General features: G+C 49.0%; 1 protein-coding gene across 5 annotated transcripts in view; it reads right to left on the reverse strand.

Annotated features, from left to right (window-relative positions):
- Positions 1–26,432, reverse strand: part of SBF1 (SET binding factor 1) — a 54,929-nt gene that overhangs the window by 23,610 nt on the left and 4,887 nt on the right. For 2 of the 5 annotated variants that reach the window (XM_039325324.1, XM_039325321.1), the window contains exons 2-10: positions 8,810–8,895; positions 6,717–6,854; positions 6,424–6,555; positions 3,734–3,844; positions 2,852–2,875; positions 2,257–2,362; positions 1,855–1,987; positions 1,579–1,687; positions 38–151 (exon numbers count right to left, since the gene is read on the reverse strand). In XM_039325324.1, coding sequence (XP_039181258.1) covers positions 38–151; positions 1,579–1,687; positions 1,855–1,987; positions 2,257–2,362; positions 2,852–2,875; positions 3,734–3,844; positions 6,424–6,555; positions 6,717–6,854; positions 8,810–8,895 — 953 coding nt within the window. The remainder of the gene's footprint in view (positions 1–37; positions 152–1,578; positions 1,688–1,854; positions 1,988–2,256; positions 2,363–2,851; positions 2,876–3,733; positions 3,845–6,423; positions 6,556–6,716; positions 6,855–8,809; positions 8,896–26,432) is intronic. The other 3 variants (XM_039325325.1, XM_039325323.1, XM_039325326.1) reach the window with 2 other exon arrangements.

The raw sequence follows: 26,432 nt of genomic DNA on the forward strand, positions 1-26,432 counted from the left end.
CCCCCCCCCCCGAGAAACGAAGGGAGGCCACACTCACCATGGAGAGGGCTTGGCGCGTCTGATGGAGGAGAGGCTCAGGCATCAAAGAGATGTGGATGCACTCCGGGATGGTGACTGTCCCTCCGTCCAGATCCGCGATGACCACGTCCAGCTGGGGAAAGCGACAGAGGCCTCACGTACACAGCAGCCTCCCCAGGGCCCGACTCAAAGCCTCCCTGCCAGTGGACCCAGAGCTTCTTCCCGGAAAGGGCAGGACGCAGGAGCCCGAAACGGGATCCTTCTGGTGCTCCCAAGGGGCCAGATTGGCTCTCGTGCAATGAAGCCCAAAGCGCAGGACTGGCTCTGCCACCGGCATCCGTGGCATCCAAGGTAAACCACAGTCATCGCAATTTGGTCACTGCTGACAACTATTTCTTCCCTGAGTCGGTCTTACTTATTGCCGAGTTGGCGACCCCCACTACGTTTTGTGAGGCCAAATTCTGTAAGGAAATGTTGTCTTTGCTCTGCTATGAATTTTCTACCCACTCACTCACTGCCACTCTCCCCCCCCCCCAAACTGGTCTCCCTGAATGGCTGAACCCTGGAATAAAGGGATTTCACCACCACCCCGGTGTGGAGAAAGCTTTCTCTCTGTTACACCGCCAGGACGAGGGCCGCAGGGAAGCTAACCTTCGGAAGGAGATTCAGAGCAGACGAGGGGGACCCCTTCACCCTGCACTCATTTCCTCAAGACAGGGTGAAGATTAATAATCGGGGGGCTTTAAAGGGGGACTGAATGACTTCAGGGAGGACAGGGTTTTCCAGGCATTCAGTCTCCATGTTACCTCCAACTGGGGGCAGCCTCCCTCCAGAGACCAACTGCAGGGGGAGGGTGATGGGAATGGGGCAGCCCGCCTCTGATTAGTGCCACAGAGGCATCTGGTCAGCCATCGTGAGAAACCAAGAACTGGACTGAGATGGGCTTTGGCTTAATCCAACAGGGCTATTTCCATGTTTTTTGTCCTAGCCAATGTGTTCACCTCAATCTTTAATCTAAGGTAAAAGAGTCCTGGTCACTGTTGCACATTCTCGCAATGGGTTTCAGTAGCTCTCTTCTGCTGCCATCGTTAAGCAAAGATTGTGGGCCTTTAGGCAAGGACCTCACGTGACCACAACTTGCAGCTTCCTCCTGGCTCCCAACAAGCAAAGGCAACGGAGAAGCCAGCAGGAAGCGACAGGTGGCTGGAGGCTCATGAGTTAAGTGGTGGGCGGAGGATCTGCCAAGCACCAGAATTGTCATCCTATGAGTAGCTGGAGTTTTTTTGGACTGGTCCTAAGTACCACTTGTTCTGCATTGGCACAACTCTGAATGGCGATTACCTCAAGAGGACCTGCACGGAAAAAAGCCCCTCACTAACCCCAACCCCCCCCCCCCGGAGGGTGTCGGCTCAGGAGAAGAGCCAAGGCCATCCCAGAAAGCAGGAACAGGGAAGCGAGCCACCCACTAGGAAATCCAGCCTGCTCCCAAAGCTGGGCTTCCAATCCAAGGTTCCTGGATTGGAAGCCCAGCTTCCTGATGCCCAGGAGGTGAACACTCACCAGCTCTTGAGTCTCTGACTGGAAGACGGAGCTGACTCCGATGACGAAGGGGGTGGGTGTGCTGAGGACCTCCAGCAGCTGAGCGGGCAGGATGGGCACATACGTGAAGCTGTAAGCAAGAAACCCACAAAGCAGATTTCTCAAAGAAAGGCTCTGTGGGGCTCCCAGGGACCCGCTCAGTCCAAGAGCAGCAGTAGCAGCAGCAGCAGCTCAGGGCAGAGTGTGATCTGCCTGGGGGCGGATGAGCTCCAGCTGTCTGGGCCGCTCTTTACTGACCTGTACTTCAGGGGAAAGAGGAGGGCAAGCAGGGCGCGACAGGCGTCAGTCAGTCTCTGGTAGCTGCTGGAGAGGAAGAGGATCTTGTGCTCGGTCAGGGCCGCACAGAAGAGAATCAACACGTTGGTGATTCCTGGAGGACAAGGATGATGGTCAAGGCTGAAGGAGCCTCTCTGAGGCTTGCAGTGGGGCTGCCCGGCGCTGCAGCCATTCAGCCGCCAACAGAAGAACCCCAACCGTCCTCTCAGCAGGCCCTCTCCATTGGGAGACGCTGTTGGCCTCCCAGGACTGACAGCCTTGGGGTTTCTGGGACTGGGGCCAAGCCTCCCAAGAACAGCAGTAGCACGAGGGCCGAGCCCACCCAAGGATGGAGCCACTCCCAAGCAGCCTGAGTGGCCTCACCTAGCTGTCGGAAGAGGACAGCCACGCTGCAGTTGCTGACGGGGAGGGAATCGCTGATAGGCGTCTGGATCACCTGCCTGTCGCCTGCGCCCAGGGAAATGGTCCTCTGCAACAAGGGGAGAGAAAGACAGGCCCCCCAGTGTCAAAGACCGCAGAGGCCCACGGAACGGAAACCGGTGGGAGATCAGCTCTTGGCTACTCCTCCTCTCACAAGAGCAGCTGAAAGTCCGAAAGACAACTACAGTCCCACTGGCAGGAGTCCAGAGAAGCTCTCAGATGTGGTGAAAGACGTGTCTCGCCCCACGAGGTGCAAAACCAAGGTGGCCGGCTGCTGCTCAGACCCATGGCTGGGGAAGGGCCTGCGCGGTCTGAGCCCCTGGAGAATTAAAGGCCACCAGGATGACTCCCCGGCCCCTTCTGGGCCCTGCAATTTCCAGCTGGGTAGCCTGCCTGCCTTCCCCCAGCCTCACACATCCTCTCTCTCCCTAGCTCAAAGGGGCCAGGGAGCTGCTCCTGGCCACCCCAGGCCTCTGGAGCCCCCCAGGCCTCCTCGTGGGGAAGAAGGCAGCCCCGAGGAGAGAAAAGTCGTGCATACCGCTGCTTCGTCATCCAGGTCAGGCTGAGATAGAGACAGACAGAAACAGCACAATCAGTTAGAAACACAGCACAACACAGACCCATGGCCAAGCGACAAAAAGGCAGCAAGCACGCAGACAGCAAAGGGCCAGAAGGTAGCAGCACAAAGCGGGGAGGGGGGACAACAGCAAGAGGAGGAGGAGGAGGAGGAGGAGGAGGAGGAGGAGGAGGAGGAGGAGGAGGAGGAGGCGAGCACTAACTGTGACATCCCCCAGAAGAGCAGCCAGACCCAACTAACTTCCCTTCTCTCTCAACGCTGTGGGGGTCTGTCTACCAAGAGAGCCCTGGGGGTGGGGAAGGGGCTGGCAAGGTTGCTGCCAAGCTAGGCAGGAGGCAGAGACAGCTCAGAGCAGCCTTGCCCCCCGTGCCAACGGAAGCTCACTCACTCATGGCACACAAGTGCCCATCGCTGCCCTTCCCTAGCCCTCTGGAACCCTCCCAAGCAAACCACGGCCACTTTTAAGATGGACAGCTATAGAAATCAAATAAAGAAATAAGTAAGCAAATTGGAATATAGCTGCTGTGCTATTTTTGGCAAATAAAAAATAAACAGTGAGTTAATAACAATACACACATTTTAGAAGTCCCCCTAATGAAAAATGAAGAACCAGCGGCAAAAAGACGGCTGGTCCCTGTAAAATCCGAAAGGGCAGAGAAAGAGCCCCCCCCTCCCCCTTTTCCTCAGCGCCTGGTCTGGAGAAACCCTCCCTGCTCCTAGGCATCAGCCTTTCAGAGGAGAGCAACAGACGTGAGGTGTGGGAAGGGCCTCCCTGCCTGGGAATGCACATCCCTCCCCCCTCTGCCCTGGGCCTCGGTCATGTGGAGCAGATGCAGAACTCACCTGGGAGCCCCCCGTAATGGGAATGGTGCACGTCAGGAGGTTCCCAATCACCGTCTCTAGAGAGGTGCTCAGTCCGTCCACGTAGATGGTGTAGATCAGCCCCAGGCTGTTCTGTGGGGGCACAGGACATATTGGTGGGGGGGGGAGGTTCAGCAGAAGGCACCCATCTGAAGTATGGCTGCCCAGATGGGAGACTGGGCTCAGCAGCAGCAACAGTGTGCTCTGCCAGGGCAGCACCGAGGGCAAGGGAGGGAGGGAGGGAGACTGACCCTCAGCAGGTTCCACCCTTTCCCAGCCACCTGAGACTTAATATGGCAGCGGCAGGGCCTCCCCGGGCTTTAAGTGGAAATCTTAACAACTGGGCTCGGAGGAGGAGGAGGAAAGGCATGCAGAGGCCTACATGGTGTGACTCTATCTCTGTGCAGCCTCTGACACCACACTCTCAATCAAATGAGTATTTACCATAGATCAGCATAATAATTCTGAACAGTCTCAAAGCCTGGGAGTTGGGGTCACTGTACGGCAGTGGTTCCCCCTTTTCCAAGCTTTTAAAAAGGTTTTCACTTGCATTTAAATCATGTTGCTTTACACTGCTTTGCAGTTGCCAAGATATTTTTATATTTTGCATTTTACAGTACTTTTTCAATTTTTGTTCAAACTGAATTTAATTAAGATTTATTGCAATCTGCTCAGACAGCTTTGGCTATTAAGTGGTTTAAAATGTGTAACAAATAAACTAAAAAATAAAATATTCAGGGTCACAACGCCTGCTCACTCGCCCGTGGTCATGTGATCACCATTTGCCACCCGCCTGCCAGCTTCCCACCAGCAAAGTCAAGGGGGCAGCTGGCAGGGAAGGCAGAAAGTCACTCTGGCGAGTCTCCCTCCCCCGCCCCCCCCCACCTGCAGCTGCCGCCACAAGCCTTGCCCGGCTGGCACCACGCTGACCACTTACAACCCCCTGCGCACCTCCCTGCCAGCCTGAAATCCCCCTGCCAGCTTTCCCACCGACTCGGGTGGTGAGAAGCCACGAGGAAGTTGGGGAGGGGCTCCTTGGCCCAGGCTTAACACCGGCAACAGGAATTGCAGGATTGCCACTCGATTAGAGCTGGCCAGGCGGCAGTTGAAGTCACCAGCTTAGGCACCCGGAAAACGGTGCTTGGGGTATTTAGTGGTGAGATCTGGCATGCTTTTTTTTTTTTTTAATTAATCCCTCTTTGCAGCATGTCTTGGGGGACAAACCAGGCAGTTTTTTGAAGCTCCCCCACTGTTGACTGTTTTAGTCTCAGCCTAACTCCCCGGGGAAGCCTGTTTAACTGAAGGCTTAAAACTAGCCCCCTCCTGCAGGCTGGGTTCTTAGCATGCGCACAACACCTTAGGCATAAGGAAGCCTTTGATGCAAACTCAATCTCTTGGGCCTCAGGACTGAGCCTTTAGGGAGGTGGGTGAAGGGGGGGGGGGGTCCTACCCAAATTAAGACATCCAATTCAATGTGTTAGCTGGTTATGCTCTTGCCCTGGAGGAACCAAGCAGAACCAAATTTGATGTTTGTTTTATCTTAAACTATACAGGTAAATTTCTACTTCTTACTGCGGTGTCAGTTGTGCAAATCTTACAGATAAGATCTTGGCGTAACGGATCCAAGGAAAGCCCTGGAAGAGGGTCTCTCCTCCTCAGAAGATACCATCCTCAGGCCAAGGGTATCCCTGGATGTTCAGGCTGAAATGAGTAGCTTAAATCCCGTGACTAGCGGCAGCGTACCTTCAACAGATCACAGAATTGGAAAGGACCCCACAAATCTAATCTAGTGCCTTGCTCAGTGCAGGAAGCATAGACCAAAGGGGTCTGACCCCTTGCCCACCTGCAGAACTTGCCCTGCAAGTGGCTCCCCCAAGACTGACACGGAAACCGGCAACTCAGTGACGAAAACCTCCGTCATTATACACACTCACTGAAGGAAAGATTTATGCCCTCCCAAAATACTCAGGTTCTTCTAAATCAGAGGAAGGCAGAGTCAGGGAAAATGTTGGGGGAAACTGCAGCGGAGAGCTGCACTCGGCTCAGTGATTCAAGCAGAGACTGGTTGAGCCGAGGTGGAGCAGCGGTCAGGACCGCAAACTCCTTCGGCCGATTGCCAGCTGCCAGCAGTTCGAGTCTCACCGGCTAAAAGGCCGTCTCAGCCTTCTGTCCTTCCGAGGTCGGTAAAACGAGGACTCAGATTGTTGGGGGGCAAGAGGCTGATTCTGTAAACCTCTTAGAGAGGGCTGTAAAGCACTGTGAAGCGGTATATAAGTCTAAGCACTTTTGCTAAGTGCTATGGATGGCTCTGCCAGGTGGATTCCTGCATCAAAATGGGACAGAATTCAGGGACACCCCTTCCCCCCCAGCTTCTTCCAACTCTGACTCCGGAAAAAGGCGTGCCAGCCAAGATCGAGAGTTCTGCAGCCTGACTTTGTAGTGCCTCCGTCACTCAAGACCGCTGCCATTCCAGAATGCTTTATGGCCTCGTAAATGCTTTGTGCGAGTCTCCTAGTTCTGGACAAGCTGCACTTTCTATACGCTTAACAATACAATTAAAAAGATAAGAAGGGAGAACCCAGACTGCCGGGAGCTAACGAACGGTAAACCGTGGTTTATGGTGACCCACCCTAGGCAGAGGTTGGTTTGCCAAACCGCCCAGCAAGCCTTACCCGGAAAACCTCCGTGTGGTCCAGCCGAGAGACAAGCACCAAACTCTTCGGGGCGAAGAGCTGTGAGGAATGAACGAGGGTGGTCACCTCCAGCTCCTCCATTTCTTCCTTCCTCCAGCGATTCTGCAGCTGCTGGGGGGGAAAGTGGTGGTTACGTAAGCCCGCTGGCTGAGATAAGCTGCCCACCGGGGACTGGCACAAGGGCAGAGAAAGTGGGATCCCCCTTGCACTGCTCCGTATCCAGGGTAGGTCCTTGCCCCAAACGGGGTTCAAGGTGAAAGGCCTCTCTTTACCTGGACGCTTTCAATGGCCTCCCAAAAGGTGAAGCAGGCACAGTAATGGCGCTCCGAGTTGATGTCAGTCAGGACAGCAATGAAGAACGTGGGAGGGTTTCTCTCCCTGAAAAGCTGCCATCCGCTCGGCTGGCAAAACTGCGAAATGAGGCATCATCGTTAGGGCAGCCCCCAGTTCTGTCAGGATCCCTCCTTCCCCTCACGCCCTACTGCAGAGAGGGCGTCCCTCCTTTGGCCAGGAAAGGTTTTCTGCCTGAGGAAAGAGGCGCCCTCTCCCAGGGGTGCCACCCCCAAGCCTTCAGCTGGATCCCTCCCCTCCAATCACCTCAGACTGGCATCGAGCCCAAAGAAAGGAGGAGAACCAGCACAAGGCATTGCGGCTCAACCCAGGGAGCTCGTCTGGAAGGATACGCGACTGATGGTGGCATCAAAGACCTCTGAGAGGGCAAGCAGGCCAAGAATGGTGGCGCAGGGGCTAAAAAACTGGAGTTCCATTCCGATGGGGCTCAAGGCTGACTCAGCCTTCCAGCCTTCCGAGATCGATAAAATGAGGACCCAGATTGTGGGGGGCAAATAATGCGGACAGTGTAAACCACCCAGAGAGTGCTTAAAGCAGAATTCCCCAAACCTTTGGGGTTGGCGGCCTGGAGCAGGGGAGGGGGGAAAGAAGGGATGGTTTTGTGGGAGGGGTAAATGCATGTGCACACATGTGTGCACGCTCAAAACACTCATTGCTTGCACAAGTGGTTCCGCGAGTGCCCACAATGCTCGTGTTGATGTGGCGAGGGCTCACGCGTGGGGCTGCAAGCACCCACGTCAGTGGGGCTGCGCACGCGTGCCCACGCATTTGCCAGCCAGCCAGCCACTCACGCCGCCTGGTGGCTAATAGGCTGCAGCCAGGTAGTGGACTGTGGCCCACAGGCTGGGGACCCCTGCTGTAGAGCACTGTGGAGTGGTATGTAAGTCTGAGCGCCACTGCCGTTGCTATAGCCCCCCTCCTCCTCCTCCCACCCTTGCCAGAAACCACCCAAAGGTGCGACCGATGCCCTTTCCATCCCATATCCAGGCCTGAATCCTGCACCATCCTATGCGATGTCCTTGGGGGAGGTGGGCGAACCAAGGCCTTCTTAAGAGGTGATGGAACAACACACGCACACACACACCTCCCACAGCTCTAGTTAGCCAGGAGGGGCATGGGTCTAAAGAGCAGGCAGCTGACTCGCAGTCCTGAAGATCCTGTCCACTTCCTCAGGCCTAGCGGGTTCATCCTCTTCCCTATCTCCATCTTGGGCTGACTGGGCAATGACCTCTGACGTCTGTAGAGTTCTGGGTGGGGGGCAACAGGTTTCACCTGACCCGTAACAGGACAGGATGGGGTCACTCCCACCCCCCTTCCGGAGATGCTTCATCTCTCCAGACGGAAACGGTATGCTCTATCAGGGAGCTCCCTTGGAGCCTTGAGGGGCTGCCACAGAAAAGAGGGGGTGGCCTTACTCCTCAGAGCACCTGAGGGCAGGACGAGGAGGAGTGGCTGGAAGCTTGTTAAAGAGAGGTCCAACCTAGAAGGAGGAATTTTCTGACAGTGAGAGCAATTAATCCCAGCTCACATGAGCTACAAGGGCTCCAGTGGGCGCCTAAGTGCATTTTAAGGTGCTGGTGGCATGAGGACTGGGAACCTGAATGACCGCCTTTCTCCAGGAGTCTCTACCTGCCCTCTTGGATCTGGCAGAAGAAGCATGCTATGGATCCCATCAATTAAGAGAGTGAGAGAGAAGAGGGGCCTGAAGGTGCCAGCCTGCCAGAAAGTGCCGGTTCGCCCAGACCTGAAGCCCAGCTGGGCTGGTGTCACTTTAGAGGTGCCCTTGGCTGCCTTTCTGATTTGAGTCATGGGCTTCTGTGCCTTGCTGTGCGTGTGCTTAGGGTTTAGACTGGCCTCCGTTGACACCGTACGGCCCATTGGAGCGAAAGGAGCAGTGACCCCGGTCTAGGATGAAAGCAGACAACCCCCAAAACAAGTACACAAAACGAATGGGACTCCGGGAGTCGCTCTCCATCCCATCGTCCTTTGCTCTTCCTTGTAGCCGCCCACTCACCAGCTCGATCCCCTGGGGGAAAGGGTTGTCCTCCCAGTCCTTTTCGGGAAAGCGCTGGAGTATTTGGCCCTGGCCGTCTCTGCTGCCTGGAAAGGAAACCCGAACGTTTTAGCTCCTGCGGCCTCCCCAGGTGCCCTGGAGGGAGCGGGGCTCCTCCAGCCTGGCTGAAACAGGAGGAGTTTAGAATTTCATCTGGTTTGACCTCCTCAGAGGAAGTACAGCCACAAGAGGATCAGTCTCTCAGATCTAGTCACTGCAGACAGTCCTCGACTTACACAACAGTTCATTTAGTGACCGTTCAAAGTTACAACGGAATTGAAAAAACTGACTTATGGCTGTTTTTCACACAACCATTGCAGCATCCCCATGGTCACATGATCAAGGTTCAGATATGTGGCAACTGACCCATATTTACGACGGTTGCTACATGTCCCGGGATCACGCAATCCCCCTTGGTGACCTTCTGACAAGCAAAGTCAGTGGGGGAAGCCGGATTCACTTAATGACCTGGTGTGACTGACTTAACAACTGCAGGGATTCCGTCCTTCCCAGGTCGGCTAAAAGCCGAGAACCCAGACGGTTGGGGGAGGGGGGGCCGCCAAGAAGCAAGAGTCCCGTGAAAGGACTGTGAAATGGCACGTAAGTCTACGTTCTCTTGCTATGATTTGTATTATTTGTACTGAAAAAAGTTGGAGGTCACTATTGTTATATATTTGATTTTTTTTGTCCTGCTATTCCCTTTTCTTTTTATGTTAGTACTTAAACGTTTGATTTTGAAATTTAATAGATGTATTTTAAAAAATTATTTAAAAATGAAAAACATTAAAAGCTATTAAAACAAAGCTAAAAAGAAAAAATAAATATTGGACAAATGGATGTTTATTTTTACTGCTATTAAAAAAAGTAATAGAAAAAAGGAACAAAAACAAAAATAATCATGATAGAAATCCATATATTAGTACATAATTCATTTAAATACAAATTGGTTTTTATAGGGCATAATTCAGTTGAACAGAAATCAGTTTTATTTGCAGATGACATTTTTCTATTATTTCTAACCCAATCCTGATGCAAATAATAGATGCCTTTAGTACAGTGGTTCTCAACCTGTGGGTCGGGACCCCATTTGGGGTCGAGCGACCATTTCACGGGGGTCGCCAAACAACGCAGTCCGCCATTTTTTTCCTTTTCCTTAGCTGTGCTACTCCCTTTTACTCTATTGGCTTTTGAAAGCCAATAGAAGAGACTCTCTTGAATAGAGTCTAATTCTATTGGCTTTCAAAAGCCAATAGGAATTGTCCAGGCTGTCTCTGCCCTGCTGAGCCTGCCAAAAGTCCCGTTCTGCAAACAGTGCTGCACCAGTTGAGTAGTCCTCGACTTACAACCGGTTGAGTAGTCCTTGACTTACGACCGGTTGGGGGTCATGGCATTAAAAAGGTTGAGAACCGCTGCTTTACTAAAATAGCAAGATATTCTATTAATTGGTCCAAATTGGAATTGATGCCAATATGTGAAAATTTGATCACCCATCCATTTAAGGAATGTCAATTCCATATTTTTATTGGATTCATAAAATATTTAGGTATGTATATATCAAAAGATATAATGTAGTTAACAACATGTAATATAAATAAAATATATAAAGAGACTTCTTAGATACTGATAAATAGCCATTAAATCTCACCCTTTGGGGAAAGGTGAATGCTCTCAAAATGAATATTTCCAGATTAATTTATATTTGGAAGAATTCCATATACTTGGAAAATATTTTTCAAAAATATATTTGATTAGAAAATATTTATGGGGTTCTTCAATTACCAAAATATCTTTACAGAAAATGCAATTACCAATTAATGAGAGATTCAGTTTCCCAAATCAGGAGCTTGATCACCACGTCAAATATCCACATGCTACTAAAACTCTCAGGTCTGTTGCCTTCCACTGGGTGAAACGGTGCATCAGAGGGCCCTCATTTCTGAGCCATGGTACCAGGCTGTCAGTTGCAAGAAATCAGGAAATCCAAGCCGTTCAGGTGAACATATAGGTTTATTGCAAGCTAATGCTCTCTACAAGAATCCAATCTGCTAACGGTCAAAGCAAATTGGCAGTAGATAAGAGTCAACAGAATTCAAGGTGGGCTGGACTAAGATCTCTGGTGGGCACGAAGGGACTCCAAACTGATGACACGTTTGACCCCACTCCCTCCCTCGGGCTCAGCCTGGTCATCTCCTGCATTAACTTGCCTAAACAATGGGATAATATGTGTTAGGAGCGAAATATCAGATCCACAGGTGAAAGTCCAATTAAAATGATTTATTGCTACTCATGCCTATGCACAGGAATCTTCTCACCTAATGGTTAGCATCACCTACTTGGAGTTAAATAAGGTCCATGAATTCAAGGGAGGTTGGGCTTAGTTCACTTGTGGCTACGTAAGGATCCTAGCCTGATCCCTCTTTTAACTCCATCCCCAGATTCTGCCACTCTTTCTCCTACAGTGTGTTAACTTCTATAGCAAGAGCATCAATGCACATTAAAATATAATTTAAACAACAAGAATATTTAGTATTTATTGGATCCACTACATTTATGTAGAAAAGAATAGTCTAAGACAGCATTTTGTTGGAAAGATAATAAGGATAATGCTACTTTACTGAACAAGGTAAACCAATTTACCATGCCCTAACTATGGCTAAAAGACTAATAATGCAGCATTAGAAAGATAAATGTGTGTGTACACACACACACACACACACACACATACTATTATTAATCAGATTTCTATGGCCACCCATTTCATCAGAAGTGACTTTACATGATATACAACACTCAATACAAGCAATGCACATATAAAACACATTTAAAGATACAAAAAGCAACATTAAAGTGAAAATTAATTAAAACTAAAATATATTCAAATCCCAAGCAGAGAGAGAATAAGTGCATCCAATTTCGATAATGGAGCCATCTAAACAGGTCCCCGCTTCCCCAGAGCCCCCAGGCCTAATAAAATATCCAGGCCTTGAAGGATTTCTGAAACATCAACCATGACGGAGGCAGACAATTTCATAAGGCAGGCAACCCACAGGCCAAGGAGCCCACCACCACCTTGCACCCTCAAAGGCAGGCAGGCAGGCAGGCAGGCAGGCAGGTCCCTGGCAGTTGGCATCCAAGCATGCCCCCCCCCCGAAGATGCAATAAATGGGGACGTTCAGCCCAACGAATAACGAAACGAACTGACTACATCTTGAGATGTTACGCATCGGCAAATGGACTTGGGCCGAGTCCGAAGATCATCGCACTGACTGCAAAGGACATGAGAAACCAAGAGAAACGGAGGGCAAAAGTTCCATCAGGCAGCTCCATCTTTAGTCTCCTTTCCTCTCTTCCCTCCACTCGTTTCACAAGGAGCAGAACCCATTTCTTCCCATTTCCCCCCCTTTGATTGCTGCACACCCAGCACGAGTCTGTACGGTGGGCCACTGATGTTCACAGTACACGGATTCTTCAATATCCCAAGTGCCATTTTAAGGCTCTACTAATATGTTCTGTATTCAGCAGGAAAAATTGTAGACAAACTTCCCCTTTTAATTAGATGCTCTGCCTTCTCAAACTGCGCCTCTCTGAAAGAAAACGATGTAGCTGTGCTAAAAGTAAACAGTAAATGGAAACGCAGTGACGGCGTTTGCAGTGGGCCTTTTGAGATTTCAGTTTGTACTTCAATGAGGTAAGTTTTGTTCTGTAACTAATTCTTTTTTGATTGTTTGTTTAGGACGATTGGTGAACACTTCTCCATGAAAGGTAAGCATTCAGAAATCACCCTAAACAGACAAAAGTGGTCCTTGTATGAATACAAACTGGAGAAAGGAGGACCTCTAGCCAGGCAAACGTCTCTTTTGTCCTTGACGGTCTCATGCCCTGTGCGTACTTCCTGGTGGATGGGATGAAGGCAGAGGAAGTTTGCTTGCAAGCTCATCTCTGGGTTAGACATTCTGGTTTAGAAAAGCTGTTCATTTAAGGATTTAATGATGTTGGCTGTCAATCTTCAAGGAAGACCCTGAATTCTCATTCCATTGCGCCCCTATCTTAGCTTAATATGCAGGTAAATATAAACCTCTGTAAATGTGAAATGCTAGCTCTGCTCTTAAGGTTAAGAACAGAACTTGCAGAATTCTCCACCTCTCCTAGTTAGATAAACTGGCAGCTGTCCAGGATCCATCTGGTGACTCTCTGGCACGGTATCTCTGATCTGCGTGCTCTCTCTCTCTCTCTCTCTCTCTCTCTCTCTCTCTCTCTCTCTCTCTCTCTCTCTCTCTCCTGGCACCCCAGCAAGCCATCTGTTCAGGGTACTAATTTATCACACCCTGATGAGACTTCTCATGAACTAACAAGGTTTTAGTAGTGTTGGACTCATTAACTATCATTTCCTGGGCATTAACCTCTCGGGCTACTCTAAAACTCCCTGTTTTACCAACTTTGTATCAGCTGCCCCTTCATTCTCCTACAAGCACAAAGATGAAGATCTTCTCGGTGGGTCTACTCACCAGCAAAGCTCAGCACGGAGGATTGGACTGGGTGCTTGCATGGCTCTAGGAAGAGCTCACAAGAGGCTACAGTGGAGAGCGAGGACATCACAACCACTTGACATTTGTGTAAAGTTTTACAATACAAGCTAGTGGTTCTAAAAAAAATTTTTTTTTTAAGTGTATACAAGACATAACTGACTGGCATGGCTAAGTTAATGATGCATTCCGTCATTTCTGGTCACTTAAAACAACACAAACAATAAAATCCACGTCACATCCCTATATTGCCATCCCTATATCTCCAAAAGAAGCAAATAAGCAGTGCTTCTGAGGGGTAGGGATATTTTAATAATGTGAATATCCTCAAAAATACTTTCCACTCTGCCATTTAACATATCAAAGACTTACCCTGTGTGGCTTAAATCTTCTTTTCAGAAAAGGTTGAAGCAGGGCTTTTTTTTAAAAAAAAAAACCAATTATTATACTTTTAAAATCCAGCCAAAGTCCATGTGACTTATTATATGGTTTTGTTACACCTTATAGCGGTGGTCCCCAACATTTCCAGCTTGGCAGTCCAGCCATGGTGGGGGTGGGGAGGGAATGGTTCTGTGTGAGTGACAGGCAGGTGTGTGTGCAGTTACATTTGGAGCTGCAAGCATCCCCCAGTCGCACACGTGGAGTTGTGTGCGTGCTCAGCCACAGTTTGTGCAGCCCGATTCCAAACAGGCCACGTATCGGTAATGGGCTGCGGCCCGGGGGACCCCTGCCTTACAGGAATCATTTCTGGGAAGAAGGTCAATGCTGCAAAGTACATCCAGAAAACACTGGGATGTGGGCTTAGTAGTGATTATTTTAGTAGTAGTAGTAGTTGTAGTAGTAGTATTGATTTTCTTTATGTTATGTGCTCAAAGTACAGTAACAAAATTTGATTATGAAATAGGAACAAAAAGAGCCTCTCATTAATATAGCTCTGCTGAAGCAGTTTTGAGTTTCACTTGCCTGACTGTTTACTTGCGCTTCAACATTTATTGAAATGTTGTATTTCTTAATGGCCTTGGAATTAGCTCACATCTGAAGCCAATAACCTACTTTCAAAAGAAGCTGAATGCAGATGAAATTCACATTAGGTCTTTAGGCTACTTTTAGAATAATGAACACATATGTCCTATTCATATAAAGCAGTGTCAAATTATTTTAAAGACTGTGAAACAAAAGATCCAATTAAGTTCCTCCAAGACCGGGTTTCTTGTTGTTAGCAAACATCAGGGCAACCTTCTAGCATCAGTCCTAGTAGCTCCTCTGGATGAATTCCAGTCTACCCAAAGAAGCTGGCTTGAGGGAGACTTCCTGGGCTTCTGCTTAAAGGGCAGGTATTAGCTCTGCCCAGTGAGGCAAAGCTCACCCAGCTTAGTCTGTGGCCAAACCTTGACCAGGATGTGGTCAACAGTAACTCTCACCCCTTTATCACCTATTTGGTGTTATGTAATGTGCTTTGTCTGAGGCAGCCTTTAGAGATGATCCAAAAGCTTCAATGAGCCCAGAATATAACAGTCAGATTTATTTTATTTTATTTATTTATTTATTTACAAATATTTATATGCCGCCCAATCCCAAAGGACTCAGATTGCTGGAGGGACAAGCCCACTGCTGGAGCAAAGCCCAATTTGAGGTTGCTGCGTTAATTTTCAAAATCCAGTTCAAAGTACTAGTCATTACTTAAAGGGTCATCAGCACAGTCCTGGCATTCCCAGGCCCTGCCTCGCCAAATCCGATCTATCCAGTCTGGTCATCTCAACAAGGCCTGCTGAGTTCCCTCTCTCTATGAAGTTCATGGGACCTGGATGAGGTGGCTGCCCCTGTAACATGTCCAAGCCTCACCTGGAGAAGGGAAGCGCATCTAGTCTCCTTATAGGCTAAAAATGGTTAGACCCTTTTCATTTCTCAGGCCTTCGGCACCACCTGTTGGCTGTGGGTGCTTATCTCTGCTGGAAATGGGTTTTATGGCTCTGGGCACTTAGTTACTATGCTACATTCCCAGCATTCAAAATTTAACAAAATATCTGCAGTTATATATTGTGCATAAGGAACAGCCAAAGTATTCACTGTATATCAGTGGATGGTAAACCTGCATCATAACTGCAGCAGTGGGTCTATGATCTCTATTAACCCCAAATTTTACAACCCAACCTATCCCAGAACCACTGAGTCAAACTACTGGCTGCATTCTAATATGCCTAACTCCTCTTGGTACTTGTGTAACAACCTCAGTAATTGTGCACCAACTTTAAAGACTGAGATTTCCATGAAACCAGAGCCAGCGGGCAGCCCAAAGGGAACCGTTTAGCTGGACAGGGCTGGGGCCGCAGCCCTCTCTGCAGGGAAGAGCCATTAAACTGCTGCTTGAGCTTTCCCTGCAAAGCCTAGAACACGGGTGTCAAACTCGATTGCGTCACATCACATATCACGATGTTTTTTGCCTTTGTGGAGCCCGGGTGGGCGTGGCCTGTGTGTGAAGCATCCGGCCTGCAGGCCACCAGTTTGACACCCCTGGCCTAGAATAAGGTCAGCCGCAGGTCACCAGCTAAGTTTGGGGCTGGCTACAGGAAGTGTCTCTTCTGAAACTGATCCACGGAATTATTTTAGGCAGCCAGACTTCATCCACCAGTCCTCATTACCCCAGCCCAACAGCTCTATTCTGAGGACTAAGGCAGCCACGATGAAAAGGAAGAAACCACAGAGAGCCAAGCCCTCTGCAGACAGCCTGTCAAGGCCTCCTCGCCTGGAACTTCCCAGGCAGAGCCAACCCTGGTCACCACCATGGCAAGCCCTACCTACTGATTACGTGATATATTTTACTCAGCGCTCAGATCTCCCCTCTTCACAAAATATTCTGTGTTTCTATAGATAACTCAGTCCTGCTGGAGGAGCAAAAGGACAGCAATTGACTGCGGGGAGGGAGGAGAAACACAGAGGCCGAAAAGGCTTCTTTAGGCCTGGGAGCCGGTCGGTCAGGGGCTCCTGGGCAGAGCAGAGGGCGAGTGGCCCCGGGAGATGGAAGGCCGCTTCTCTTGAGGCCTCTTTGAAAGGGAAGCGGCCACGGAAGACAAGCCAGGGAACGCTTTGTCAGCACGAGCAGACCTCCACGCATCCATCTTAGCAGGGAAATAGCGCTAAAAATATTATTTATCACTGCCGGGAAAGCAGAGTTAATGTTCAGGCTTTGCGTTTGGGATGAGGATAATTCTTCCCAACCAGAAAGCTGGAATTGGATGCTTTTTTTCCTTCCCACTCTGGGAGCTGCTCTCCTCCTGGCCCTTTTGCAGGAACAGGATGGAATCCATCTTTATTAAGTGGCAAGTGCACTATACATTTTTATTTTCCTTTTACTTAAAACACACCTAACAGGATAACAAAGTTGGAAGGGACTCTTTTAGTCCCAACCCCTACTCAGGCAGGAAATCCTATACCATTAGTCTCCTTTTTCATTTTAGTGCTTTCTGTCCTGAAATCCTACTTATCACAATTCTCAATTTATTCAAAAGTTCTCTTTTTGGCTGGAGGTGGGGATGGAGAGGCGTAAGGAGTGACTGTGGCTGGGAGAAAGCCACCCTGTCTTCCAGGAGGCCTCCACACGGAATGCAAGGGGCTGCCCGTGACTCGTAAAGCCCTTCCGGGCACAGGATTTATGGCCCATTTGCAGGACTGCCTCTCAACAACGTACTCCAGAAATTTGGATGGCCCCAATCCTGCCATTCAATCCTTTCACAAGGCACAGCAGGGTCCTATTTTTCTCCTGAGCACTGGGCAGGTTGCTGGGATTTTTAGCCCGGGCAGAGGGAGGGGCGGCAAGAACTACTCCCGTCTCCCAGGAATATCCACTGCCACAGTATCTGTGACAAACGGCCATCCAGACTCATCCACCCATATTTGAACAAGTATCTGCAAGGAAACACATCCTCCCCTAACTACACAACAGTCTTTCAGAGACTTCAAACAGCTTTCACGTCTCCACACAGACTTCTCTGGGCAAAACACATCCACTCATTCAGCAACTGTTCAAAGTTATGGTGACACTGAACAAATGGTTACTTGTGCCCAGCCCCCAAAGTTGTGGCCATCACAGCACTTCAACTCCCCACCCATCTACCCCAACTTGGCCTCCTGCACGGTGGCACACTTCTCGGTGGCAGCAGCGGGCCTGGACTGCCTCTGCTTCAGTCCCCACAACGCCAAGCCCCAGGTACCTGACTGCCCCCCTCTGCTCCGTGGGTCCCTCCGGCTTTGCTGCCCTGTGCCTGCCGGCCCTTCCTGAGGTCCCCTCTGGCCCTCCTCCGCCTCCTCCTCCTCCTCCCAGAAGACTGCAGAGGCCTGGTCAGCCCGGGCAGGAGGCCACGCCTGCTGCTGTCTGAATCGCAGAGGCTTCGATCCTTGGGAAAGGCAGCCTTGGGAAGAGGGCCTGGGGCAGGCGGCAGCTGCTTGGGGCCAGGCAGGGCACCCCCTCATCGGCAGAGGGAGGAAGACCATGAAGGGCAGCCGGGCGTGGCAGCTGGGCCAGCAGAGGCAACAGGGGGCAAGGCGGCCCAAAGGGCAGAGACAGGCCTGGGGAGGGCCAAGCAGGGAGTGCTTCAGATCAGAATGGGTCTCTATCTAACAAGTGGTGGGATTGCCATCACTAAGCAACGCAGTCTCCTAGCAACAGAAATTCCAATTTCACTCACTGCTTAACTCAAGCACTCCTTGCATTTTGCTCTCAGGACCCACACGGCCTGCTTTCTCAACTAGGACGCGGTGTTCTAAGTGTGGCATGACTGAAGCAGAAGAGATAGATAATCTTTATGGTCATTTTTTACTGCGGGCACACTGGCACACATTAAAAATGAAATTCTGTTGCCTGCTCTCAAAAATGTACCCATACACAGCACACGTATAAACACGCTATAGACAACATATCGATATACCCACACCTTTACATATTCTTAACATATTCTTAAAAAGTCATTCAGTCTGGAGGGCTCATTTCCCCTCCATAACCCCGGCAAATCTGAGAGCCGAAACAGCCGCAGCCAAGCAAGGCGCCACCATCTTGGGGAAAAGACTAGAGAGAAAAATGAAGATTTCACCCAAACCTGACCTGATATTTCTAACAAAGCAGCCACGGGCGCCCTTTGCCTTTTTGCACTAGCATCACAATGCAGTTCATATTCCGTTTATGATGTACCAAGATATCAATTCATTTTTATTAGTGCCAAAAGGTCCAAAAGCAAGTTTCAGATGTAATCTAAACTTGACATAAAATTTTATTAACAAATAAAATATTTAATAAATATTACATAACAGACAAATTACTATATAATGATTCTCACTTGTAGAGGCTATACCCAACTTGGTCTGTAACCTCTAATACAGGAAATTAGAGACAACATACTGTACACCAAGAACCTAAGATATGCAGATGATACCACTCTAATGGCAGAAAGTGAAGAGGAGCTAAAGAGCCTCTTGATGCGGGTGAAGGAGGAGAGTGCAAAAGTTGGCTTGAAACTCAACACTAAGAAAACCAAAATCATGGCATCCGGCCCTCTCAGTTCCTGGCAAATAGATGGGGAAGAAATGGAGGTAGTGACAGATTTTATTTTCCTGGGCTCCAAGATCACCTCAGGTGGGGACTGCAGCCAAGAAATTAGAAGATGCTTGCTCCTGGGGAGGAAAGCTATGGCAAATCTAGACAGCATACTAAAAAGCAGAGACATCACCCTGCCAACAAAAGTGCGTATAGTCCAGGCCATGGTTTTCCCGGTTGCAACGTATGGAGGTGAAAGTTGGACCATAAGAAAGGCTGAGTGACAAAGAATTGAGGCTTTTGAACTATGGTGCTGGAGAAGACTCCTGCGAGTCCCTTGGACTGCAAGACGTTCAAATCGGTCAGTCCTAGAAAAGATCAACCCTGACTGCTCTTTAGGAGGCCAGATCCTGAAGTTGAAACTCAAATACTTTGGCCACCTAATGAGAAGGAAGGATGCACTGGAGAAAGGCCTAATGCTTGGAAAGATTGAGGGCAAGAGAAGAAAAGGACGACAGAGGATGAGGTAGCTGGATGGAGTCACTGAAGCAGTAGGCGTGAGCTTAAATGGACTCCAGAAGATGGTAGAGGACAGGAAGGCCTGGAGGAACGTGGTCCATGGGGTCGCGATGCATCGGACATGACTTCGCAATTAACAACAACTAATAATAACAACTGTACACCAGGCACTAAGGATTGTTATTGTAAAAAAAAAAACCAATAAAACATGTTTTTAAAAAAGAAAGGAAATTGGGCTAAGAGAGACAATTAAAAACTACTGCTTATTCTATTTCTTAAGAGCCTGCAAATAGCCAAAGTTTGACCAAGGACAGTGATGTCATAACAACATCTCACGCCTGGTCCTCCTCTTTTTACTCATAAAGGATCTGTAGCTCTGGGTGTTGGCACGAGGGCCCCCTGGTGCTCTCTGAGCTTGTTTTCTTGGCGGTGCACTGAAACCTAGTTTGGGTAATGAAACACCTGCCAGAAAACAAGCAAGCTCAGAGAGCACCAGGGACCCCTCGTTTTTTTCTCCAGCAAGCGTTAGTGAAACTGGTGTGCATCCGATCAGTGAAGAGATTACCTGCTCCTGATAACCAAGGCCACGTGAACCTCGCCACAGCCACAACCTCATCGCCAAGAAATGACCTCTACAGTTTGGAGAAAGGATGATCCAGAGGGAGCTTGTCTTTTGAGGGTCAGGGTCCCCAGCTAGAATAATGGCATCAGACAGCCTTCTGCCAAGGTTGAATACTTGGAAACAATGGCAGAAATCAGTTGGTAAACTAGGTATGAAATGGGATGTGGAACTTCCTTCAAATAAAAACTTTTTAACTAAGTGTTTAAGGGCCTTCTATTTACTCTTAGTAAATTGATCCAATAAATGGTGAGAGGGGAGAAACTATGACACTGTTAAAGAGTCAGAGCAAAGAAATAACCTTTTACAGTGTCCAAAGCTAACAAGGAAACCTCTGAGTTCCAGGAAAAAACATTCAAACTTAAATAATTCTGATACAAAAAAGCCATCTAAAAAGTTTAAACTTCAACAAGGACAGCTGAAGAAAAAAAAGTAAAAACATAAAGAACTACAAAGCAAGTATACTGGCTGGGAAGTCACAATTTAACAGACAGTTTAATATTACAACTGAGCCAAGTAAGAACCAAAAGTGAGAAAAAAGAAATATTATAAGAACAACTTATGTTAATTTAATGACCTCTGATCTTGGTGAGAAGAAGAAGAGGACCTCTACTGCTTGTCAAAACTGTTGATGCAAAGCAATTTCTGGGATCTTCTGCATGTTTGAGGCCCTCTTTGATTGCTTATTTATCTTTTTATAAGATTTCTCTCTGGCAGAACCTTTCCTGCCGGGCATCACCCGCCCTGGAAACCTCGCCCCCCCCCCCGGAGATGAGATTACCCTCCCTGCTTGCCTTTCACACGTCGAGGTATCTCTTTCATCTGGGGGGGGGAGCTTCTTGGATGGTTATTTATCGACTGACCCACGACTTGCACTTGGCCCCATATTATGCATTATGGCTTTAACCCAGTTCTAATTTGGCTTCAACTGTTTTTATTTAAGCTGATGTCTTCATTTTGTTTTTTTTGGGGGGGGGTATTTATGTCGGCATGGTGGTTTTAATTAGGTGAGCTATCCAAAGCCACAAATGTGAGATGGACAGCTATAAAGAATAGAATAGAATAGAATAGAATAGAATAGAATAGAATAGAATAGAATAGAATAGAATAGAATCTGGAAGGGACCATGGAGGTCTTCTAGTCCAGCCCCCTGCTCAAGCAGGAGAACTATACCATCTCAGACAGGTGATTGTCCAGTCTCTATGCCTCTGTTTATACAACCCAGGATTGTATTAGCTTTTTAGGCTGCTGCTGCACACTGTTGGCTCATGGTCAAGTGATCGTCCACTAGGACTCCAAGGTCCCTCTCACGGTTACTGTTTTTAAGCCAGGTCTCGCCCAGTCTGCATTTGTTCCTTTGTTTTTCCTGCCTAAGTGTAGGACTTTGCTTTTCTCCAAATTAAAACTCATTTTGTTGGATAGGGCAAATCAAATGAAAGTGTGAATGAAAGAATGAATAAATAAATGAGTGAAAAATGGGAGAAGAGAGAGAGAGACTTGGTATCCAGTGTTGTTTCACAGACCTATTTCAGTGCTCTATAGGTTTTGTATTTTGCTATATCTGTAAATGCCGTCTTTTCCTTTAAAATTAAAAACTAGGAAAATACTAACAACATTCCACAAATAGCCTACACAATTACACATTTTGTTTCAATGACATGCACGCAGACACACAGCAAAAGACAAAGGCCATTGTTAAACGGAATCCCGAGCGCAGGTGTCCAAGGGGTACAAAACAAGAGGCCCTTCCCTTTGCCACGATGGCGTCACCAACCGTTGCCCACTCTGTGGAATCTCAGACACACACACACACACACACACACACACACACACCGGGAAATGCCCTCAGGCAACTTTGTGGGAAGCTGGCCATTTGTGCCCCTCCCCCCCCTCAATCCAGAGGACAGAGGCGCCTCTTCCAGATCTGCCTGAGAAACGACCATGGAGAGAGGAGGCCGACTCCCAAGCCGGGAACAAAGGCGGAAGGAGGTTCAGGGCAAAAGAGACCCTTCCCGGTCATCACCACAGTGGCCTGCACAAGCAGCTGCCTCAGACACCAAGAGGAAAGCTCAGTAGGGCTTGTATGAACCAGCAAAGCTCAAAAGAAGTTTGTTCGCTGGGTCTTCCTTAATGTGACAGGAAGGTATAACCCTCAAGAGAAACACTTCATGAGACAATCTTCTTCAGGATTGTGATCTTAACCTTCTCCTGGTGCAGACCAAGGAAAAGCATCTAGAGGAGAGTCTCCACTATCACAGGCGTGGGAGGAGGGTCCTGTCTTTGCAGCTGGTAAAATGAAAGACCCCAAAACAATCCATCCCAGTTCTCCGTGTCCTTTGCTTCATCGGTCCAGTTCTTCACAGGAGGCTCTTAGCTCAGGATAATGCCATTGGCAAGAATCAGGTGGGAAATGCCAGCTTCCCAAGTTGGACCACTGGGAAGACAAGGCAAGGCTCTGCCAGACCATTTAAGGCAGGGGTGTCAAACTGCCGGGCCGCAGGCCAGTTGCATCATACAGAGACCACGCCCACCCCAGCTCCAGCAATGCAAAAAACATCCCGATAAGTCACAACACATCACGTGACATGGCGAGTTTGACACCTATGATTTAAGGTGAACCATTTTATTGTTAAATATTCTGTGATGTCACAAGTGTTCTTTTCCAAGTGATGGCCAACATTTTTAATTGCATTGTGATGTCAGAACACAGGAAGTAAAAGCCTCTACTTTTATTGCTCTACTTTTATTGCTTTAAGAGAAGAGAAGCAGCAAGCAAAAAAGTGAACAGATACGGGGACAAAATGTTTTTAAAGGCCTCCATAGTGTCACGGGTTACATGAATCTGGATCTGACGCAAGTCTCCTGAAGCACAACTCTAAATCTTTTTGCATCCAAACTTTCCAAAATGCACCAGGCAGCCCACCGTGTGGTAGGACAAACCAGACCTGGTCTCGGAGGGCTGCAAGATCTTCTCTGCTCGTGGGCATGCCTGGGGCATGGGTCTGGCTCAGCCCCTCGGCCTGTTCTCCAAAGCATCTGAAGGCAGCGCAAGAAGCAACGAAGGGAGAGATTTCTCGACCATTAGAAAAATCCACCAGTGGAACGGCTCACCTTCAGAAAGGGATAGACATTTTTCTGAAATGGTACAGAGAGCAGGTTGGACTAGAAGACCTCCAAGGTCCCTTCCAACTTTGTTATTCTGTTAGTTCTTGACTTATGACCACAATAGAGCTGTGTTTCTAAGTGAGACAGTTGTCAAGTGAATTTTGCCCCATTTTACGACCTTTCTTGCCAGAGTTTTAAGTGAATCACTGCATTTAAGCTAGTCACACGGTTGTAAAGTGAAATCTGGCTTCCCCATTAACTCTGCTTATCAGAAGGTTGCAAAAGGGGATTACATGATCCTGGGACGCTGCAACCGTCACAATTATGAGCCAGTTGCCAAGTATGCAAATTTTGATCACGTGACCACTGGCATGCTGCAACAGTCATGTGAAAAAATCATGTCACTTTTTTAGTGCTGTTGTAACTTTGAACGGTCACTAAACAAATGGTTCTTAATTCGAGGACCATCTGTATAGAAGATAAATTATAAATATATAATTTGCAATGGCACAGAATTCTGTATTTGAGTTATGTACCACAAGAAGAAGCATTTCCCATCACAAAATTCCCAGCATCCTGTTTAAGAAGAAAGGATCCCACACCTTCTTTATTTTTTTGCAGAGAAGCATTTTGGCCATCTTTTCTTTCAGCTCTAAAATAATCTTTTTCAGATGCTGTGATCAGGGCCCTCATCTTCATTCAAGTACGATATTACAAGGTTTGGTGGGCCGAGCAAATAAAAACCACGTCAAGAAATGCCTCAGCTGCCTCTTCCACAATCACACAACGGGAAGGTAGAAGGGACACCACACAACCCCTGGTCGACCTTCTGCAAGACTCCCATCCGTGCAGCATCCCCGGGAGGGACAGGGGATTCGGCTTGTCTGCAGGCAGTTTCGCAAGAGAGGCCATGCTCTCTCTCCTGTGACGTCTATACCACTACTACAGAAGTATGAAAACAGCATTTTTCCTGCCAAAATCCATTTCCCTGTAATTTAATCCCATTATTTCTTCTGGAACAACACTGAACATATCTGTCTGTCTCCTGTGTGAATGACACGTCTTCCGAGGTCTGATCTCAGGTCTCAGTCTGTTCTTCGCCAGTTTTCAACTGGGTTTCCTTTTAGGGCTCCTCTCATAGGGTTATTCGCTAGTCCTCTCCAAACAAAAAGGGTCAAGGATTCCCATTATTTTAACACTGCAGTTCTTTGGAAACAGCCAGAGAAACTCAGCTTGCTTTTTCTCCAAATGCAACAGCCATTCGTGTTTAAATCTGAAGCCCATCAAGACATGCAGATCCGCTTCCACGGGGGCTGCTGCTCAAAATGCTCCTCCAACCTGTCCTCCGGCCTTCCACTTTTTCTACCCAAATGTTTTTTAAGACTCTGCATTTGTCCCAGTCAAAACCCTTCTTGGGGCTTTTTAGGTGATCATCAGCACTAGGAATCACCCCTGGAAGTATCCTGGAATCCAGAAACGCCCCAAACTGCCCACACTGCTGCATTCTGGATCTGCAGCCCCAAGGAAACCATGCTATAGTCATCCAAACTGGTGTGTGAGAGTGTGAGTGTGTGAGTGGTGTGTGTGAGCAAGAGAGAGAGAGAGACAGACAGACACCAAAGAATAAAGTCTTCATCAGCAGGGGTTCCTGGTCTAGGAATGGTCACGCCTGAAGCAGCAGAAGAGCCTGCGCAAATGTCCCCTGTTGGCCAGAACGGCCACCTGCTCTTCGGGAGAGGGAGCAGTAAGTCCAGGAGAACTGCAAACTGCACCTCTACTCTGGCTTGGGAGAAATGCAGCTCCAGGCAGAGTTAAGGAGGGAACATCTGCAGAGCCAGGGTGTAGGACAGAATCTGGGGGCAGAGTGAAAAGAGGGATTGGCCTACGGTCCCTACGTAGCCAGAAGCAAACTAGGTCCAATCTCCTTTAAATGCTATTGCCCCTTATCTGACTCCAAGCAGGTGCTAACCTTTATTTGAGAAGATTCCTGTAAAAGGCTTTTAGCAATAAATCAGTTTAACTGGACTTTCACGTGTGGACCTGGTCTTTCCTGCCTGACACAGGGGACCTTAAAATCCACACCTACACAACCTTTGACAGGGTTTATCTGAAACTTTTCTCCGTGCCCCTTCCTGACTTTCACAGCCTCCAGGCACTGAGGAAGGACCTCAACGGCATCACATGGCTCGCCTTGGATAAAGATGTACAACGGAGCATCATTGGCAAACCGACGCTACCACACCCCGTGCCAAGAGATGACTTCACCCAGTGGCTTTATGTAGATGTTAAACAGAACCGGGCAGAGCCCAGAGGCAGCTCAGAAAGCACAGGGGCTTTGTGTTTCATCGCCCTACCCACAACTATGACTGGACCCAGCCTTGCAGAAAGCCTAACCGCCACAATGCAATTCCCCCTCTCCCAACCCCCTAAGCCAGTGGTGGCGAACCTGTGGCACGAGTGCCAGAGACGGCACTCAGAGCCCTCTCTGTGGGCATGCGTGTCATGCCCCGGAGATGGCAACCGTCCCTCTTCAACCAGCCGCCCGCTAAATTGCCGAGGTCCCACAAGGCCAGATGAATCCCAGCATGGCTGGTTCCGTCCCCCGTCCCATCCCTCCTGGCCTCGCATGCTCTCCTTTTCCTGGGCACAACCCACTGCATCGCCTCCTCAGTTGTTGGCGGGTGGGTGGCCAGCTCAGAGGCGGCTTCTCTGAACTGCTGGCAGTGGGCTGCGGAGCCCGAGTGTGCTGGCCGAGGGGCTGGCAGGCTGTGGCTGCTGATGGACACTGTCGGCCCCCATGCGCTCGCTGACCTCTGTGTGCGGGGGCCAATGGTGTCAGGCAACAGCCGCCCCGGCCCCTGCCTCACCTTGTCCTGCGAAAATGGCATCCCCGCCCTGCTTCTCCTCACGAGCCTCCTGTCCACCACTCCACCTGCCAGAGAACCCCTGGATCTCCCCAACCCTGCCCAACCTCCACACACATCCCTCCCCACGAGCAACATTGAGGTGACCATGCCCACCTTGGCCATACCCACCCAGTGGGCCACGCCCACCTGGCACTCGGCGATAAATGAGTGGGTTTTGGGTTGTAGTTTGGGCACTCAGTCTCTAAAAGGTTCGACATCACTGCCCTAAGCTGACCCAGATGGGTATGATGATGGACGACAGTGAAGGCCAATACATCAGTCCCTCAAAATAACCACAGATAGCCGGCACCATCTCTTCAAGAAAACCCCCATGGGCGCTCCAGAAGAGCCTCCAGGTCTTCCTGGCCTTTCTTCAGGGCTCGGCTGC

This window comes from Crotalus tigris, unplaced genomic scaffold, assembly GCF_016545835.1.
Source record: "Crotalus tigris isolate CLP2741 ecotype Arizona unplaced genomic scaffold, ASM1654583v1 scf7180000024328.341495, whole genome shotgun sequence".
Classification (NCBI taxonomy): domain Eukaryota; kingdom Metazoa; phylum Chordata; class Lepidosauria; order Squamata; family Viperidae; genus Crotalus; species Crotalus tigris.